A 16,931-nucleotide genomic window follows, 5' to 3' on the forward strand; every position below is an offset into this window, starting at 1 on the left:
CTCTCCCCTCTGTTACACAACACACACACACACAAAAAGAAATCAGGCTTAACTAGGCCAGCCTCATCTAGGCCCACGCCTACTAGGGAGGGTTTTATTGAAATTCCTTTCAGCTTAAGCTGACGCAGATTCAGGAAAGCTGCTTAAACCCAGCCTGACCTACATACAGATCTAGACTCTATTAAATTGTAAACCAAGCAAGCGCACTTTGCTTTTTTCATGTGCGTGTCAAAGTAGGCGCTAAATATTTGTGCTTGAAGAAAAACGGGCGAATAAATTTCTTATTTGGTTACAAATACGTTAGCCCACAGATCTAAAACAGCGCGTGCGGAAGAGGTGTGTACCGCAGCGCTCTAACGGTTATCTGCACAAAGAGAAACTGAAACGCCAAACAAACGTTATGCACGGCTAAGAAACAAACGACGCGGCGTCTAAAAGTGAATAAGAAGGAAAATAGTCCGTACGGTAGGTGATCGACGTGTTAGACTGAAGAGAAAGTGCACGCGGGCAAACACTAGTTGCTTTTAATTTGAAGTACGGGAGGGAGAGGCAGAGCTTGTGTGCTTACTGATCCCGAACACAGCCCTAATCTGCCTCGCGCTGGCGCTGCAGCACCCACGCTCATCTGCATAATGCTGGACCTGCTGTCAATCACACCGCGTTTCTACTCGGCTGGTTAGGTTTCACCCAAAGCTCAAGTTTCAGTATTAAGTTAATCTGCACCTATACTACGTTAATATATAGCGAGCGTTGCTGTCGCTCGTCTAACCCAACATCGATTAACGTTGCAAGGGCATTTCCCTTTTTTACGTTTCAGGGGCAAGTCGACCCTTGGCGAATATTTGTCTAATGTGTGGAGGCTTCAATCGTTTTGTACTTTGAAACGTTTTAGTATGACATGAAAGGATATGTTTGACGTTTATATTATTTTTTTGTTTGGTTACCGACACATACTTTTTTGTACAAAGCAAAATTCAGCCATGAGGCTCATTGTGCGCGTACCGATACGTCTGCATTAATCGAGATTTAACTAATGCAGTCAAACAATACGAGATAAAAATGGCAACGTACTGTATTTCTCAATAGTTCAAAACTAAACTGGAGAAATTAAGCACGACTTCTCATGTGCACATTACTCTGCATTAGCCATGCTGTTTCCACGGACTTATTACAAGCCTTGTAATAATGTACTTTTGCGGATGCATTTTAGCTGCCGACTTCCTAAATACGGCATTTACAAATGGTAACGAATTCAAGAATAAGTTATGCCTGAACTCCAATCTTTAAACACATTCGGCTTCTATACTGTACAATCGGTTAAAAAAGAACATGTCAGATATCAGTAGTAATCAAAAGACAGTGTTTGTTTTGAATCCGAGACCTGAACTATGATCATAACGACCACACTCCTGTCCCTCCCTGTTCCAAGGTTAACCATGCAATGTGGACTTCAGACATGAACCTTGAGCCTATATCGCCATGCTGTTTTGAGTGGTCATCCAGTTACTTCACAACACGTAGAGCTACGATCACAGAAGCTAAGGATTTTAAAATTTGCTTTGACATGTGTAAGGGATATACCCTTTTAAATACATACAGTATACATTTCAATATATTATGTACTTTTCTGTGGGCATGATATCTTTGTATGCACAGAACATTTCATGTGCCTAGCCAGTCTGTACACGGCTGTGATTATACTGCAGGACTTGTATTTGATTACTCCATTATTACATTCATTTGGCAGACGCTTTTATCCAAAGCGACGTACAAGAAGTGCATTTTCATGATCGTAGACAACTGCTGAATCACAGGTTCAGTAAGGTACAAAAAATATAAAATATAGCCACTTTTTTGATAAATATAAAAATATAAAATATAGCCACATGGAGTAGCCACTCCATGACAGAATCCCCTTATGCAAGAATGTAAAAAAAGCTAATGTCAATATACAAAAATACAAAGCATTCAACACTTGTAAAGTGAGTGCTCAAATGTACTCAGAAACTTCAAATGTCGTATTTGCCAGTTTGCTTCATAGGGTACATTTTCTGAGCTGTTATTCAAAAAACATAAGAATATCATGAGAACCAATATATATATTTATGCATATATTATTATGCCATGTATCATACCACATACTGTACCAAAGCCCTTTGCTTGACCACATTTGCTTCTTCTCTGCTTTAGAATGTGCAATACATTTTTATATACCAAAACCTGATACACACTGAATTAATTTTGTGTGTAAATCCGTGAAACAAAATTCAGTTTGAAATTGGTTTCTGTTCACTCACAGCAAATCACTCTTTATATATACTCTCAATATACCTGTTAATCAAGGCACCAGAACTGGCCAAATATTGGTGAACAAAACCAGGATGAATTCACAAAGGACACAACACTGCAACAAGGCACAGACACCACACGACAAATAACATGTCTTCCATAAAACAAGACCCAGCTACAAACAACTGACCAAGATGACAACAGTTAACAATTTAAAATGCTCTACTGATTTCTCAATTAAACACCAAAAAGCTATTTAAACCCATCTTAAATAAGTTACTTTCAAGACAAAAATTATTATTTATAGTTACCACTAAACAGCTGTACTCCTGGACTAGGTTTGCACACCACACCTACAGTGCAAGTTGGTAACTATTAATAAATAATCACAACATTTCTTCAAGGGGAGGAAATTCTCACAGGATGCTGAATTCAGAATTTAATGGAGTAGCCATTTTGCATCTGAAATTCTAGGAATCAATGCCTATACAGCTGCATAGGGAAAGAACATATCCACCTATAATTCCACATCACTCAAACACCACATAGATCCTGAATAGCATCATTTCTTGAACAGAGGACAAGCCCCTGCAAAAACATCTGATACTGCATCTGATTTCACTATACACAGATTTGAGGTTGTACCATCCTATGACGTGAGTATTGAGGTAAAATTCATCACCCACAATCCATTTCAAATGAGGAATTGGGGCTATTGTGTTGTAACGCAGTGTGGCTGTTCAACACTCATCTGCACTAACTCTGGAGGTAAACCAATCCACAAACAGCAGCATATACCAATAAACACAAGAAGAGAGCGGAATGGAGAAGCCTGTTAGTCTTACCAGCGCTGAGTTTGTCCTCTGGGGGATGCTGCTCACTGCAGGGTAAAGGGGAGCAATTCTGCAGCACTGTGCAATTCTCTTTGGACTCTCCCAGTGGAACAGCATTTAGAATTTTTGCCAGTGCATTAGACAGGACAGAAGCTTCACGTTTCTGCTCAGGAACAGACTTTCGTACCTATGAAGGAATAGAAAAATACTCAACAATCAACTTCTTTCAATAATAAGGTATCTGATGCACAGCATATGCTAAGAACATACAATCAAGTTAAACCTGATACAGGAGAATTATATCAGGTACAAATAATTGACAAAAAGGGATTGATGAATGTCGTACCTGGTTAATTGTGCTGCATGCCATGGGCTGAGGTTGTTTTGCTGCTGGCCCTGGCCTGGGACCTGGGCTGGACTGGGTGGCCCCCGGGGGAACAAACCTGGGCCTCTTGGTCACATTTCCATACTGCTGGCTGGGAGCTGCCGATCGGCGCATGATGCTGGGGAGGGAGACAGAGTGCAGGTCAGTCGATTCCCTTTAACACTAGAACGGTAATGGCACACCTTGTAGCCTTTGGAGGGAATCAAATACTGAATAGCAAATCCACTTCTCATGTCACATCACTCATAAACATGACTTTTTCTAAATACATTTTGTGACTTAAGTGAAATGAAGGATATTTTAGATATTTACCGAAATTTCTGATAACCTGCTTTACAATGGCAGGTATGGCGGCTTGCGGTCTAAAACAAGAAAATACACTTCAGGCAACAGTTTGTACAGCGACATTAAGCCGTAATTAAAAACTACTTGTGCAATACTACCAGTTTTTAACAGAAGTTTTATCAGTTTTCCTTGTAATTATATCTGTCCTTCAACGAACAATAAATCGACCATTTTAGGCTAATAATAACGACAGATTTTAACAATCATTACTATGATCATAATCTCCGCCGCAATCACGATTGGTTTTTAAAGAGACTTGAAAATTTGGTTACGCTAACTGAATTATGAATTAGAACTGGTTGTTCACGTTATCGTTGCTAGCCCGGCTTAATCACATCATATATAAGGTAGCAAACCAACTATTCCGCAGAAGTCAGCTAAAGATACTGCTGCAGAGCTCAACACGGGAGGAAACATGAGAAATGATGACTAACATCATCACACGGTTATTACCGTTACTCACTATACGTCTGGAAACCTATTTTTATATAGAATATGATGGAAACCTTAATGCTTCACTATCATTATAAAATACCAATATGAACCAAACATACCTATAACATTAGCTCGAGCAAGGCTTTCTTGATCGGCCGCGAGCCACATCAAGTCTCCCGCGAAAGCGGCGTGGCGTAACGTAACTTTCTATTGGCTACGTCGCAAGAGGAACGATTTTAATATGGCGATGTAAACAAACACTGCAAGATAAAGCTAGCTTGCTAAACTGTAAAGCACAATATTTTCGGAACCGAGTGTTCTCTGCGTGTTTTAGTTACAGCTATGAAGATCATTTTTTTGTTGTTGTTTTAAACGTGCATCAAATAAAACCACAGCAACTAAAAGGCTAGCCTGCTACCAAAAATTTCACGACTATTCGTGGACCTTTACGGCAAGTGGTGATGTCTGGTATAATGGTAAACACTGGACAGCTGGCATCGGGAAACTGGGACAGTAACGGGTGAGTGTGGTGAATCACAACAATGACACACGAGAAAACTTTCAGTTACCTATGAAAAGGTTAATTGTGTAAGCCTATCTTTGATTGGTGACTTGCAATCTTTTGAAAATGACTCACCAGTTTGTTGTAGGTTGCTAGAGTAGCCTACTTCCTAATGTATCTGATTGTTAACTAGCCAGCAAGTTATCTGAAAGTAATTCGCTAAAGTTAGCTACCTGCCAGACAGCGACTTCAGAAAGCTGTAGTCAGTACTAACGTTAATACTAGTCTAAAGCAAAATTGTCAACAGGCTTTTGTCAGTCGTCTTAAATGGTCTAAACATCATACTGCTGTCATGAATACTTCATAGTTAGCGAAATGTATGACATAGTCGTGTGTTCGCGGTTGCTAGCTTTCCGAAATAAAATGTACCAAGCAATACTAGCTAACGAATTTTTGTTACTGTTGGATAGCTAATTTAGTTGGATCGCGTACTATAGCGATAGTGATGGTGTTACAGTCACTGAGGTACAGGCGTTTGTGGACCGTGCTGTTTGATATTTGACAAGTTACAGTATGAATGTGGTGTTGACAGCGAGTGCGTAATCCAAAAATTGACGGCGTAATCCGTTAATCCAGTCAAATACATGTGCAATGGAAACCATCAAGGATATTCGACCACGCTTTGTTATTTAAAACATAATCTTATATATTTTAAATATTAATTTGTCATCTTATACTATCCACCAGGTAGAAGATCATTTATTGAACACCAGGCTTTATTGTGGACAAAATGTAAACGTCAAAAATATTGAAAAGGTGACATTACACCGTAAACACGTGAAATACTCTTGATATCTGCGTTTGTTGTATATTGTATGTGATGGGGATAAGAGGTTAATTAGTTCACACCTGATGTGCCCAGGGATGGCAATATGTGAGTGTTTTCTATCTATTGAAGTTAATAAGATCACTGCAAATGAGATCACTGCAAATTACATTAAACCTAGACTGCTTACAAACTAAGGGGCTTTGTGTGTTCTCATGTCACATATCACAGATTTGTTAAGGCAATACAGTGTCAGCTGAAATGGAAGGCAGAAGAAAATAGTAACACTTCACTCTTCATGTAACACTATAAGAAAAGGGACTATAAGAAAAATGTTAATTTGAGTTTGCTATTTCAAAATGGTAAGTGTAACATATATTAAATATATATGTACTATGTATGTATATATATATATATATATATATATATATATACACACACACACACACACACACACACACACACACATTCATATTTGTTTATTTTTGATAAACTGTCCCTTGTCAATAGGACCATTTACATCGTTATGATTTGCCCACGTGAGGTCCTTTAAAACAATCTGTGAAAATCTTGTACTCCAGCATATGGCAATACCCAGATTCATAATGGTATTTGTGTTACATTGGGCATAGATAGTCATGAATCATACAGTCTATATAGGTAACCTCCTGAAGTAAATCCTGATTGAGATATTTTTTACTTATAAAAGGTATTTAAGGGCTGTTGGGTGGTTTACACTATTAAGAAACAGTTCTTGTGCATGGGAAAAAATTTAAACTCTGTTAAAAAATTTTCCGTCAAATGTTTTCTCATTGGCCAACAAGGGAATAAGTACCTGGAAAACTGAAAAGGGAGCAAAATAATTGTCACTGGGCACATTCATCACTGTGCTCAGTGTGTGTTGGGCTATAACCCTCTCCCACTTCAGAATGTTGCCTTGGTCTTTTTCCTTTGAATGGGTTGCCATGCAACAGGTATTAGAAAGAATGCACCTCTGCTTGGTAACATTGGTGATGCTTCCTCATTAAAAACCCACTTGTGAAAGATTTCACTTAGGCCAATGCTACTAAAGCAGAAGTTTAATTCAAATTTAAGAGCTGCATAAAGTGACTACATTAAAATGAAGGCATTTAGTCTTTGGGAATGCTGTAGATTGTAGCTAGCAGATACCAACAATAAGTCAAGTGAAACATTGTAATGTCTTTATTTGACACTGGTAGTCTCAGATGCATGGATTTTAACAGTTATTTTAATTAAAGACTCAATTGTTGAGTTTCTAGTTATGAAGGTAGTATGGTTTTTTAGTGTGATGGGAAATTGTGCCTCCTTATCCTGCATACCTGATGGAGTTTTTATTTCAGTTCCTGTTGCTAGGCGGTGCCATCTGCTATGCGGTCTCATATGACCAGGCTATTTTAAACGTACCTTGGTGGTGTGTGTTTCCCAGGAGTCTTTGCCGTGTTTGTGTGTCAATGCAAACACACAATATTACACCTAAATATTATGTGATAAATGGATGGCAACAGTAAAACCACTGATCCATCTGATCTGAACTTTAAAAGACTTTTACACACATTTGTGACATTGCAATTCTCAGTATTTCTCCCTTAATGTTTTAAATATAGTTTTAGCAATCACTGAATAAAGCAATGCAAAGGGGCATTAACTTAATTGTACTCAGAAGTTTCTCCTAAAGGAGTGTATATGGTTCAGATGGGTCAGTATTTTTTTCCAACATTAATGATCAGATAGAAACACGGTTAGCTTCCAATAGAAAAAAGCTTCAGCTGCAGTGGGGTTCACAGAGAGTATGACTGCATGCTCTCTATGAGCTGGCTCTCTAATGAGAAGGGAACTCCTGGTGCCATTTCAGTCTGAAGGACTGTGAAACCTGGGGTAGACTGGATTTACAGTGCACCATTTTGTGAAGTAAAAAGGTGCAATTTGAGTATTTCCTGCAGAGTCACCCCGGCTGTGACTTCTGCTCGGCAACTGTTAAACACATTTGCATAGTGGTTACTGAAATTTAAAGGGCACTCAGCATTCTGGAAAAAAGTATTGTCACATGACATGTTAAGTTTGAGCTTTACATTTCCTGGACAAAAATCAGTAGCTACTTTAAAACATAGCTCAGTGAACTTCATTTCTAAAATCCAGCTGCCTTTTAAAGTCAGTGAATGAATAATAAAAACATTAAGAGAAGCAACAGTGTCAGTTTCTTGTGAATTTTACAGTCTGGGTTCTGTTCTGGCTGGTATCCAGATCAGAATAAAGTGGTAGAGTGCCAGAGGGTGGTGCTGTTTAAAAGGGCACCTGACTCGTCCTTTGTGCAACCATAAGTTCAGTTGCAGGTGTGGTTATATTATCACCTCAAAAGAATATGGCTGACCATTTACTTAGATGCACACTTTTAAAGATAAATGATGTTGGCTTGATTGCATCAGATCAGGCACAGTGTCTTGCAGCAAGTAGAGGCTGGTGGTTCTGAGTGTATATGACTGATATGTAACCTACCAGTTAGAGGAGCCTGAGGGGCAGGGAGCTGGGAGAGGGGGGGGTTCTCCTGTGAACACTGTCTCATTGTTTGCTTTGTCCAACAGCTGGCTGCCTGGGCCCTGACTTGCCGTCTCTAAGGAAACTCAACAGCTGATTGGACCGTTGGTCACCGTCTCGCCGTGCAGGGCGGCAGTTGGAAGCTGGAGAGAAGGGTAAAGCGGATCAGTGAGAGGGGACAGAGGGAACTCCGGTTCTGGGGGAAGTGCAGCCCGAGGTCAAAGAGGGAGAGGAGGGTGGAACAGAGCCGATTCCGTCAGGTACCAGGCTGTTTTTAATCCGCTGAATTTGCTTTGGAACATTTACATTGTTGTGCCCGGCCATGCTTGTGGGTGGTTAAGTTTTTTTTAAACTTTCATGTGGCCTGTAAATGAGACTGATGTGTCTTGTGCTTGATGAAATGTTGTTGATATCCTGCTGCCTGTATATATTTTTTATAATGCTAAGTCTCTTTCAAAGTTGCAACACCATGCAAGTGGAAAACAGTTAGCAAAACCAGTGTGACCAGTGTGTGACCAACACATTACTGTTCCTGCCACTGGATGGCATAGGCACTTGACTTAAAATGGTGTGATACACAGTATAGTGATAAGTCTGCATTAATAGGATGCCTGAGCATTTGTTTGAAAGTTTCACATTGGGTTCCATTGGCTTAGTTGTAGCCACAAGCTTCTATAAATCCTTGTTTATAAATGGAATTGCTGGGTAGCTAGCATGATATAGATCATAATTTCCATGGTTTTGAAGAAAGCATGTACACATCGCTTTAACACCACATATTCTTCAGATTCTTCAGATACTCAGCTCTTGTGTTAACTTTTATTTTTCTCTGCTACTTAACTACCTGAGCTTCAGGTGATGTATTAGAGAACTGAACATCAATTGCCACAGTATTATACCTAATCATGCCTCTTAATAGATTTTCTGAACACCCGTTCAGTTGGATTGTTTCAGCTTGAGTGATGGGTAGATACAGCTTCCAATAATTAATAACCTGCAGCTGAGTGTCTGGCGAGTTTGTAGAATCCGTGGTACCATAGAGTGCTACCCTGTGTCCCACTCCACCCATGCCATTGTTCCCGCGTACACAGGCCAGTGTCAGACAGGATGGGCTATGACATTGAGCGGTTCGTGGGGTACGTGAACGAGGGGCTGCTGTGCTGCGTGTGTCGGGACGTCCTGGAGGACCCGCTGCAGGCGCCCTGCGAGCACGCCTTCTGCAGCTCCTGCATTCACGGCTGGCTGGTGCACCACCACAACTGCCCTGAGGACCGCCAGTCGCTCGACGTCACCCTGCTCCGGCCCCTGTTCAGGTAACCGTGCCGTCGGGAGGTCAGTAGACAGTCAGGAAGGCTAATTCTTCTGTAGAATTCTTCTTCAGGTGAGTACACGGTCAGGAAGACTCATTCTTCTGAATGATCCTTCTTCAGGTGAATATAGTCAAAAAGCCACCATCCTCTGTAAAATCCTTATTCGGGTAACTACAGTCAGTATATCGCCCTCCTCTAACCCCAGATCGGGTTACGATGCAGTAAGGAAGACCTCTTTGTTTTTTGGTTGCTTTTCCTCTTGATTTCTTTAATGAGCAGATTCAGTTCTTAAAGGCAACTTGCGGTGCACACATGACATATTCTGCATTTCCGTTATAGGGCAGAGTATGTACTGAAGTGAATTTCCTTATTCAGGGGAGGAAAGGCAGGCTTCCACTGCCATGGAAACTGAACTTTGAGTGATGAGCCCAGCTCCATGTCCACCATTCTACTCTGCAGTCAAAAAGCACCAAGTGTTCCATCCCTGGATGGACTCAAACAACCCCCCTTTTGGTTGAGCCTCAAAGACTAAGACCCCTTTTAGGGTAAAGTTTGTCTGATTTGACATTGAGCCAGGCGAGGCCCTGGTCTGACCCCTGACCTTTGACTTTCGCCCTGGCTGCAGGTACATGCGGAATGACCTGAGCCGGCTGCAGATCCGGTGCCGGAACCGAGACCAGGGCTGCGAGATGGTGTGCTCGCTGGAGTCTGTGGACCGACACGAGAGGGAGTGCGAATATGGGCTGGTGGCCTGCACCAACACAGGTACTGAGGCCCCATTCCACACACCATCCACAACCCAGCACAGATGAATTCACATGTACAAATCATGTCAGTTATTAATGGTGGATAATTAAAAAATAATTTAAAAGTCTGAACTATGCAATTACTTGGGGGTATTTTGGTCCAGCAGCTCAACATTTGTTTCCCTGTTTTGTATTTTCAAATCATTACAGACTGTTTCCAGAAAACCTCAAATTGTTTAAATTCCAACTCAAATTAGAATCACATGTTTAATTAAAATTGCACGGTAAACTATCAGTATTGTTTCATATAGTTTACTGTGCAACTGAGCTGCTCTTTTATCCTTATTGGAGACAGTCTGCTCTTCCATGATACTATTCTTAGATTTCAAAGGAACCTTCAAGCATTTATTTGTTATTTGCTCAGCCAGCAAGAGAAGGCCTTGTGAAATGTTGAACGCCTAGTGCGTCCTTTGGCTTGACTTCATGGCCACTGAAATACATGGTCATGCAGAGAGCTTTTGAGTGCTTAATGATCAGTGGCACTTTCTGGAAGTCTCATCTCTCCTCATTGGCAAAGGGAATACAAGGGAGAACTCTTGACATATAAACTGCCACAGCTGACATCCGACTGCCCACCTGCCACCTCACTGACTCTGTCAGGACAAAAGTGACTAAGAACCAGTGGGCGGGACAACCAGGTCCTTTTCCCCTCAATTCTTTATGAAGGTCCCTGAGGACCAGGGCCCAGTGGAGCGTACAAACCCCCCCCCCCTCCAGGAGGGGAACACCTGGCCAATGGGATTAGAGCCGCAGGGGGTCTGTTCACCCGTCATCGCGAACGACGCGCATTATAGCCGTTTAATTTTTAGCTGATCGTTTGAGAAGGAAAAATGGGCGAGTGAACATGTCACATTTGAGTATCACATTTTCTTGCTAGCAGGAGTGGGGACTCTAAAAAGATGTGTGTGTGTGACCTGTGTTTCTTTGCCAGGTGGAGAGTACCTCTGTTATCGATGTGGTATGTAGATGTTCTCCGAGCGCTCGGGGCTCAGAGCGCCGGAGTGCTGAGTGATGTGGGGTGGTGTGCTGCTTCGTCCAAATCTTCCTCACTCTGTGCAGAGATAGGGAGGGGTGTTAAAGTCGAACGGTCCCTGCAGAGAGGGCCAGCAAACAGCCATGCTCCAAGACCCATACCTACAGAATCAGTCTTCATAAGTTGAAAACAGGAACACCTTGCATGCCATTTCTTTTGTTTTATATAAAAATTCCAGGCACAGTTGCAGCAAGATTCGAGATTGCAAGTCCATTGTCCTTTAAAGAATAATATGTGTCTCCACCGCTTAGCCTAAGCAACAAAAAGTGAACAAAGTGCGTTACAGAAAAGGATCAGTGTATCAGTGTGAAGTCTGCTGAGTTTTTGGGACATTGGATAGCTGTAGGCATGAAACTCTTGGCAATGTCTTGCAACTGAAACAATGAAACTTCCCACTGGATGGGAGTTCTATTATAGCGCTTTAAAAGGAGGGAAAAAATGAGGATGTGTTGTGTTAAATGCATAGGTGTGTCCTTTTAACATTCCATTCTCTGTTCTTGCACAACCATGGTCCCTTTGAGTTATGGTTGACTAATAGAGAGTGTGTGTGTGTGTGTGTGTGTGTGTGTGTGTGTGCGCGTACATGCATGTGTGTGTGTGTGTGTGACCGTGTAAATGATTAATATCCCCTCAGCCGTGTCCCTCTCTCTCTCTCAGGGTGTCCCATGCAAGTGGAGCGGCGCACGCTGGAGGCCCACCTGTCGGTGTGCGAGTTCCGGAGCCGCGAGTGTCCCAACGGCTGCGGCTACACCATCCTCAGCTGCGACGACTCCCAGCACAGCTGCGTGGCCGAGCTGCGCACGGAGCTGGAGCTCCTTCGGTACGTGCAGGCCATTAGATTCTGATCCCACACCCACCTTTGGGAGATTTGGACCTGGTACACTATCCATGGTAGATGCTTATGGATGTTAGCTAATCTGATTCGTATGGTTGTAGGGTGGCATGAATTATTTGGGATTTATTGTTTTATGTTGCGCTAACACTTGCTGGTCTGGGAATTACCCAGGTCTGGCACTGATGCTCATTTAACTTGTGGATGCAATTATGATCTCTTCATTATAAGTTGCTGTGCTTATGATTTGGCTTACAAGGTCAAATTTTCAAGGCAGTAAATACCTTGTTATAGTAAAGGATCTTAAGACCTGAATATCTGCAGATTTGTTCTCACTGCTTGCCCTCTTGGTGGAATGTTCAGTAAATGGAGCACAGATCAGTTTCCACCCCGATGCTTGAAGGCCAGGTCATTGAGAAACGGTGGGACAGGCCCCATTAGAAACTTGCGAGAATGCCATTTCATGAAAACGTAGGACAAAACCGTGCCCCGGCCCCTGCGTGTGGAGTCTGGCTGCGTGTCGGTGTTCCTGCTTTCATCAGTGCTCTTCCCCTCAGGCTGGGGGCAGGCCATCCTGCTGTCACTCTTCAGAGGCGTGTCTCCACCAGGCTCCTGGGGGTGCACTGTGTTTGTGCACTGGGTACACTGCTGTAGGGTTTCTGTTCCAGCTGCTGTTAGTTAATTAGATTTGACTGAGGTGTCAGTTGGAACACTGATCTTTGTTTTAGGCCTCTTGCTAAGGTTCTATGGGAAAGTCCTACAGGTACTTGAAATGTATGTCTATGAGTATATTATTTCAATTCAATTCAATTTTATTTGTATAAATACATATTGTTGTTAATGTATTTATTTTTTACAGAGAACTGTCACAAAGACACCTTACAGAGTAGCAAGGCAAGAGACAGAGCAAAAAGAGCAAACACCAGGCCTGAACCCCCAAATAGCGGGTACATAAGGGAAAAAAAACTCAGTGAGGAGAACCCTCAAATGGCGGTGAGAAAAAACCCCCCAATGGGAAGAAATCTCGAGAGGAACCCGGCTATAGAGGGGGAGCCCATCCTCCACTGGCCAGCCTGGTGCAAAGTAGTAGACAGCAAATAAAATGGGTTGAACAGGTTACAGCTGAGGCGAAAACTAACAGGAAGAGTAGAAGAAGATTATTTCCAGGCAAACAGGAAAAAGGGTGTATTCAACACGTCTTATGCATGCTGATGCTTCTTAAGCACATTTCGGAGAAACTGTCTCAGGGAAGCTAAACCGGTATTTAGCTACATAATCCATCAGGCTGGATAAAAATTTGTATTGTGCTTGGGGCGCAAATTAACAGAAGTAAATTGAGGACACTTTTAATGTCAGTTGTAATTAGTTATTTTCAGAAGCATTGTTTGTGGGTTCAGGTTAAACTTGTCAGAACAATCAGAGACTGACGTTAATTCTTCGCCACGTTTTTAAAAATCTTAACTGCTTTCAATTCCTGCGTGCTGTTTCAGATACCTTTTCAGTGAAGCCTGATGCCTGAATGACAAGCTGGAGTGACAATCGATTTGTCCCTTTCATCAGTACATCAAAGCAGCGTAGGCAGTCAGGGGAGCAGATTAGTTTGTCAGGGGTGGCGTGGCAATTGGGGGCTGTTGGAACAGAGTGTGATAATTCCCTGTGCATAGCGAGTGCATACTGAGCGCCTTCTGAGCCGCGCCCTGTGTTGCAGGTCTGAGATGATCTGTAAGGTGGAGGAGGTGCGGCACGAGATGGAGTCCAGGCTGGACTCCCAGAGGAGGCACATGGTGCAGAAGGAGAGCCTGCTGAAGAACGAGGTGGAGGAGCTGAAGGTAAGGGCCGGCTGGCCGCTCCGGCCCAAAGGGATAGGCGCGGGGGAGATGTTGGGGGGGTCCTGAAGTCGATTCTGAACGGATTCCCTGCAGCCTGGGCCACTCGTATGGTACACGGCGCAAATGCTACAGGTTGTGATTGGCGTCTGAATTTGGGACACGGCAGTGACGTTGTGACTGCTCACACTCGTGTGTGGCATCTGCTGGCATTAGTGAACGTGTGTGTAATTCACCAACATACCTGAAAAATATTGATTGGTTCAAATCAGGGAGGGACAACATTTAGTGTCTCCACCCACGTGTTAATGATATACTCAGTGGATGGATGTTGGATATGGTCAGAGATCAAGCCACACAAGGAATTCCCTAGATCAGTGGCCCTGAATCCTGGTCTTGGAGAGCAACAGTCTGTTCGTTTCACAACCAGTTTAACCCCAAGAAACCAGGAGACGTGACTTACTGGCTCGTCAGCTTCTTTAAGTGATAAATTAAGTTTTAAGTTAATTAAACTGAGTGCCAATGTAAAGCAGCAGACCCTGGGGGGTCTGCCAGACTGGCAGTACAGACAGACAGTACCAGGCTAACGGGACGTGGCGCGGGCGTCTGTGTGCGCGCAGGGCCAGCTCCTGAGGGTGATGTCGGACGTGCGCGCCCTCCTGGGGGCCGAGCGTCTGCACAGGCAGGAGCTGGAGCAGGCCGAGCTGGAGAAGAGGGAGCTGCTGGAGCTGCTGAAGAGCCTGCAGAAGGAGGGGCGGGCCCCGGCCACGCCCGCCCCGCACCCCGCCGCCGAGGGCCTCCGCAAGCCCGGCAGCGCCCGCAGCCTCACCGTCGACTGCATCAAGAGGAAGTCCCGCGAGGTCACCGTCATCTGACACCGCCAAGCACCTCTTTCACACGCTAAATACCAGGTGTCTGATTGGCTGGCATTTCACTGAAACAATGGGGTGGATTCAGTCAACATCAATATTTAATTTAGAAAAGAAATGCAAGTTTTTTTCATCTTCGCATATAGTTTGGAGTACATTCTAGTCATTGGCCAACTATGAACTGTTACTTTGGGTAAAAAACTGATAAAACTTTGAAGTATTTTTAAGTATAAATGTTAATTGAACTGAGGGCCATGGGGAACGCTTTTATGAGGTTATGTACCTGAGGTACTTCATGGTTTCATTCGGTTCAGAATTTAAATGAAATACTTAGCATTTGTGTAGAAAGCAGTGCATCTTTTAAGTCAGACATGGCAGCACATTTCATACAGATGGAGAACACCCGTGTTTTCAGTCTTATTTGCTATGCACAGAATACAGGCCATTCAGTGGTGAATGTGGTGCGTCTGTATAATCTAGCGTAAAATTATCTTCTTTAGAAGTAATGACATTTCTTCTGCATTCCAAGACGTTTCCAGTGGACCCGAGAGTGAATGAAGATTAGATTCCAAATCCTGGGAGAAGTATGTCCTATAACTGCCATTTCAATTACCTGCTGTCACTGCCATTTGAATCCAAAAGAAGTTCTCACACACATACACATACAAGCACATTCATTTTGCATTGATTGCATTCCAGTATCCTTTAAGTTTTAGCGCATTGATCATTTTGTTACTATAATCAGCATGACAATTATTGTGACTATACACACGTTTTTGTGATGAAATCATTTTATTTTATATATGTATTCATCCTTCAGTAAGTAGTCTAATGTCCTGATTTCAGTATTTTTAATCCTGTTTAGGTGAATGCTTTAGATTTTTTGTATGTTGCTTGCGGTTTGCATTCTTTCTCAGCTCAAAAACATTTCAGTCAATTTTACTGTTAGTCTTTATGGAAAACCTTAGTCAGGGATAAACTAATGCACATTTAAGAACTTATGCAATGTGTAAGGTAATATGATGCAAAATACTAACCTTAAAATAAAATTTGTAGATAAATATTGTGTATTTAACCATTTTTTTTTAAATGTAGAGGAAAACTGTTGCACGATTACTCCTCATTTCAACATTTATGTCCAGCATTTATCAGATTTAAAGTTAAATGTAAGGCACATATTTGAATTTCTTGCACCTAGTCAGAGGTCTTGCATGTGGTTGATACCACAGATGGTACTTTTTTTTTGTACCGATAGATAATGGAGACTAGTGCAAACACCTGAGAGAACCATAGAATGCAGCAAATTAATCTGGCTGCATGGACTGTTCCACACGTGTGGAGTGTAGTTCACACATCTGTGATTATGACGACAAAATACCTGGGTTTTCAGAGGAAATGAAATTCCGGTTTTTACACAGCAAATATTTAGTGTCACATGAATGTTTTGTACCAACAGGTTTTCACTTTGCACTTTTAAAATGAGCATATATTTTTGTCTACAGATGATTGAAGAGTCGCGACTGAATTTGATTGATTGTCATATTTACAGTTTAATGTTGCCTGAATAAACTGAACCACACCCAATTCTTTCTCTTGTTTTTACTGCTGGCTTAAATTGAGGATTCCAGTAATATTGACCTCAGTTTTAGGAAGTCATTAAAAGTTCTCCACCATGCAGTCATTCTCAGAACCCAAAATAATGAAGAAAAAATTTAATTCAAAGTAGTCCTACTTACATAATTTTTATTGAAATTTCAACACGTTAAAAAAAAACAAAAAAAAAAACAACACAACAGAAAGCAGTTGTCATCGGAAACCACGGGAAGTGAGTCTGAAGCTCTCCGCAGACAGCTCGATGAATTTGTTATTGGTCCTTTTAACGCCCGTTCCTTTCAGGATGGGGGGGGGAAGGGGGGGGTCTGGTTGCTGGCGGCAGCAGTCTGTTCGCTGTGTCCACAGTTCTGTCCCGCCAGGCGGGCCTACCTGGTGAAGGAGCGCACGTGCCTCCCCCGGCCGCCCCCGCTCCCTCCGCTGCTGAACTTCCCCCTGGAGCCCCCGCCTCCGGCCCCTCCCCCGCTGCCTCCGCC

At 42.5% G+C, this 16,931-nt stretch overlaps 3 protein-coding genes across 9 annotated transcripts in view; 1 reads left to right on the forward strand and 2 right to left on the reverse strand.

Annotated features, from left to right (window-relative positions):
- rad54b (RAD54 homolog B) overlaps positions 1–4,522 on the reverse strand; it is a 30,009-nt gene extending 25,487 nt beyond the window's left edge. Inside the window, exons 1-3 of one of the 2 annotated variants that reach the window (XM_035384036.1) lie at positions 4,407–4,522; positions 3,469–3,625; positions 3,135–3,309 (exon numbers count right to left, since the gene is read on the reverse strand). In XM_035384036.1, the coding sequence (XP_035239927.1) occupies positions 3,135–3,309; positions 3,469–3,621 (328 nt within the window). In that variant the 5' untranslated portion in view covers positions 3,622–3,625; positions 4,407–4,522. Of the gene's footprint in view, positions 1–3,134; positions 3,310–3,468; positions 3,626–3,819; positions 3,878–4,406 lie in introns of those variants that run through there. The other variant, XM_035384026.1, reaches the window with a different exon arrangement.
- On the forward strand, positions 336–16,428 carry rnf41l (ring finger protein 41, like). Of its 6 annotated transcripts, XM_035384098.1 has the most exons (9): positions 4,669–4,807; positions 8,216–8,428; positions 9,260–9,481; positions 10,104–10,243; positions 11,216–11,242; positions 11,975–12,137; positions 13,858–13,978; positions 14,596–14,886; positions 15,374–16,428. In XM_035384098.1, exons 3-8 carry the CDS (start codon positions 9,276–9,278, stop codon positions 14,848–14,850), a joined length of 912 nt encoding a protein of 303 aa, XP_035239989.1. In that variant the 5' UTR covers positions 4,669–4,807; positions 8,216–8,428; positions 9,260–9,275; the 3' UTR covers positions 14,851–14,886; positions 15,374–16,428. The 6 variants fall into 6 exon arrangements, with proteins under 6 accessions (XP_035239976.1, XP_035239983.1, XP_035239989.1 ...); XM_035384085.1 differs by lacking the exon at positions 4,669–4,807 and adding an exon at positions 336–465 and having other exon boundaries at positions 14,596–16,428; XM_035384092.1 differs by lacking the exon at positions 4,669–4,807 and adding an exon at positions 3,555–3,648 and having other exon boundaries at positions 14,596–16,428.
- virma (vir like m6A methyltransferase associated) overlaps positions 16,351–16,931 on the reverse strand; it is a 34,619-nt gene continuing 34,038 nt past the window's right edge. Inside the window, exon 25 of the mRNA XM_035384120.1 lies at positions 16,351–16,912. Within this exon, the coding sequence (XP_035240011.1) occupies positions 16,824–16,912 (89 nt within the window). The 3' untranslated portion in view covers positions 16,351–16,823. The remainder of the gene's footprint in view (positions 16,913–16,931) is intronic.

This window comes from Anguilla anguilla, chromosome 1, assembly GCF_013347855.1.
Source record: "Anguilla anguilla isolate fAngAng1 chromosome 1, fAngAng1.pri, whole genome shotgun sequence".
NCBI lineage: Eukaryota > Metazoa > Chordata > Actinopteri > Anguilliformes > Anguillidae > Anguilla > Anguilla anguilla.

What these genes read in the sequence shown, in the direction of transcription:
- rnf41l (XM_035384085.1), top strand. Translation starts at nt 9,276, where the DNA reads ATGGGCTATGACATTGAGCGGTTCGTGGGGTACGTGAACGAGGGGCTG. An exon ending in GGTGGCCTGCACCAACACAG is followed by an intron (nt 10,244 to 11,215) that starts GTACTGAGGCCC and finishes TTTCTTTGCCAG; the next exon opens with GTGGAGAGTACCTCTGTTAT. An exon ending in ACGGAGCTGGAGCTCCTTCG is followed by an intron (nt 12,138 to 13,857) that starts GTACGTGCAGGC and finishes CCTGTGTTGCAG; the next exon opens with GTCTGAGATGATCTGTAAGG.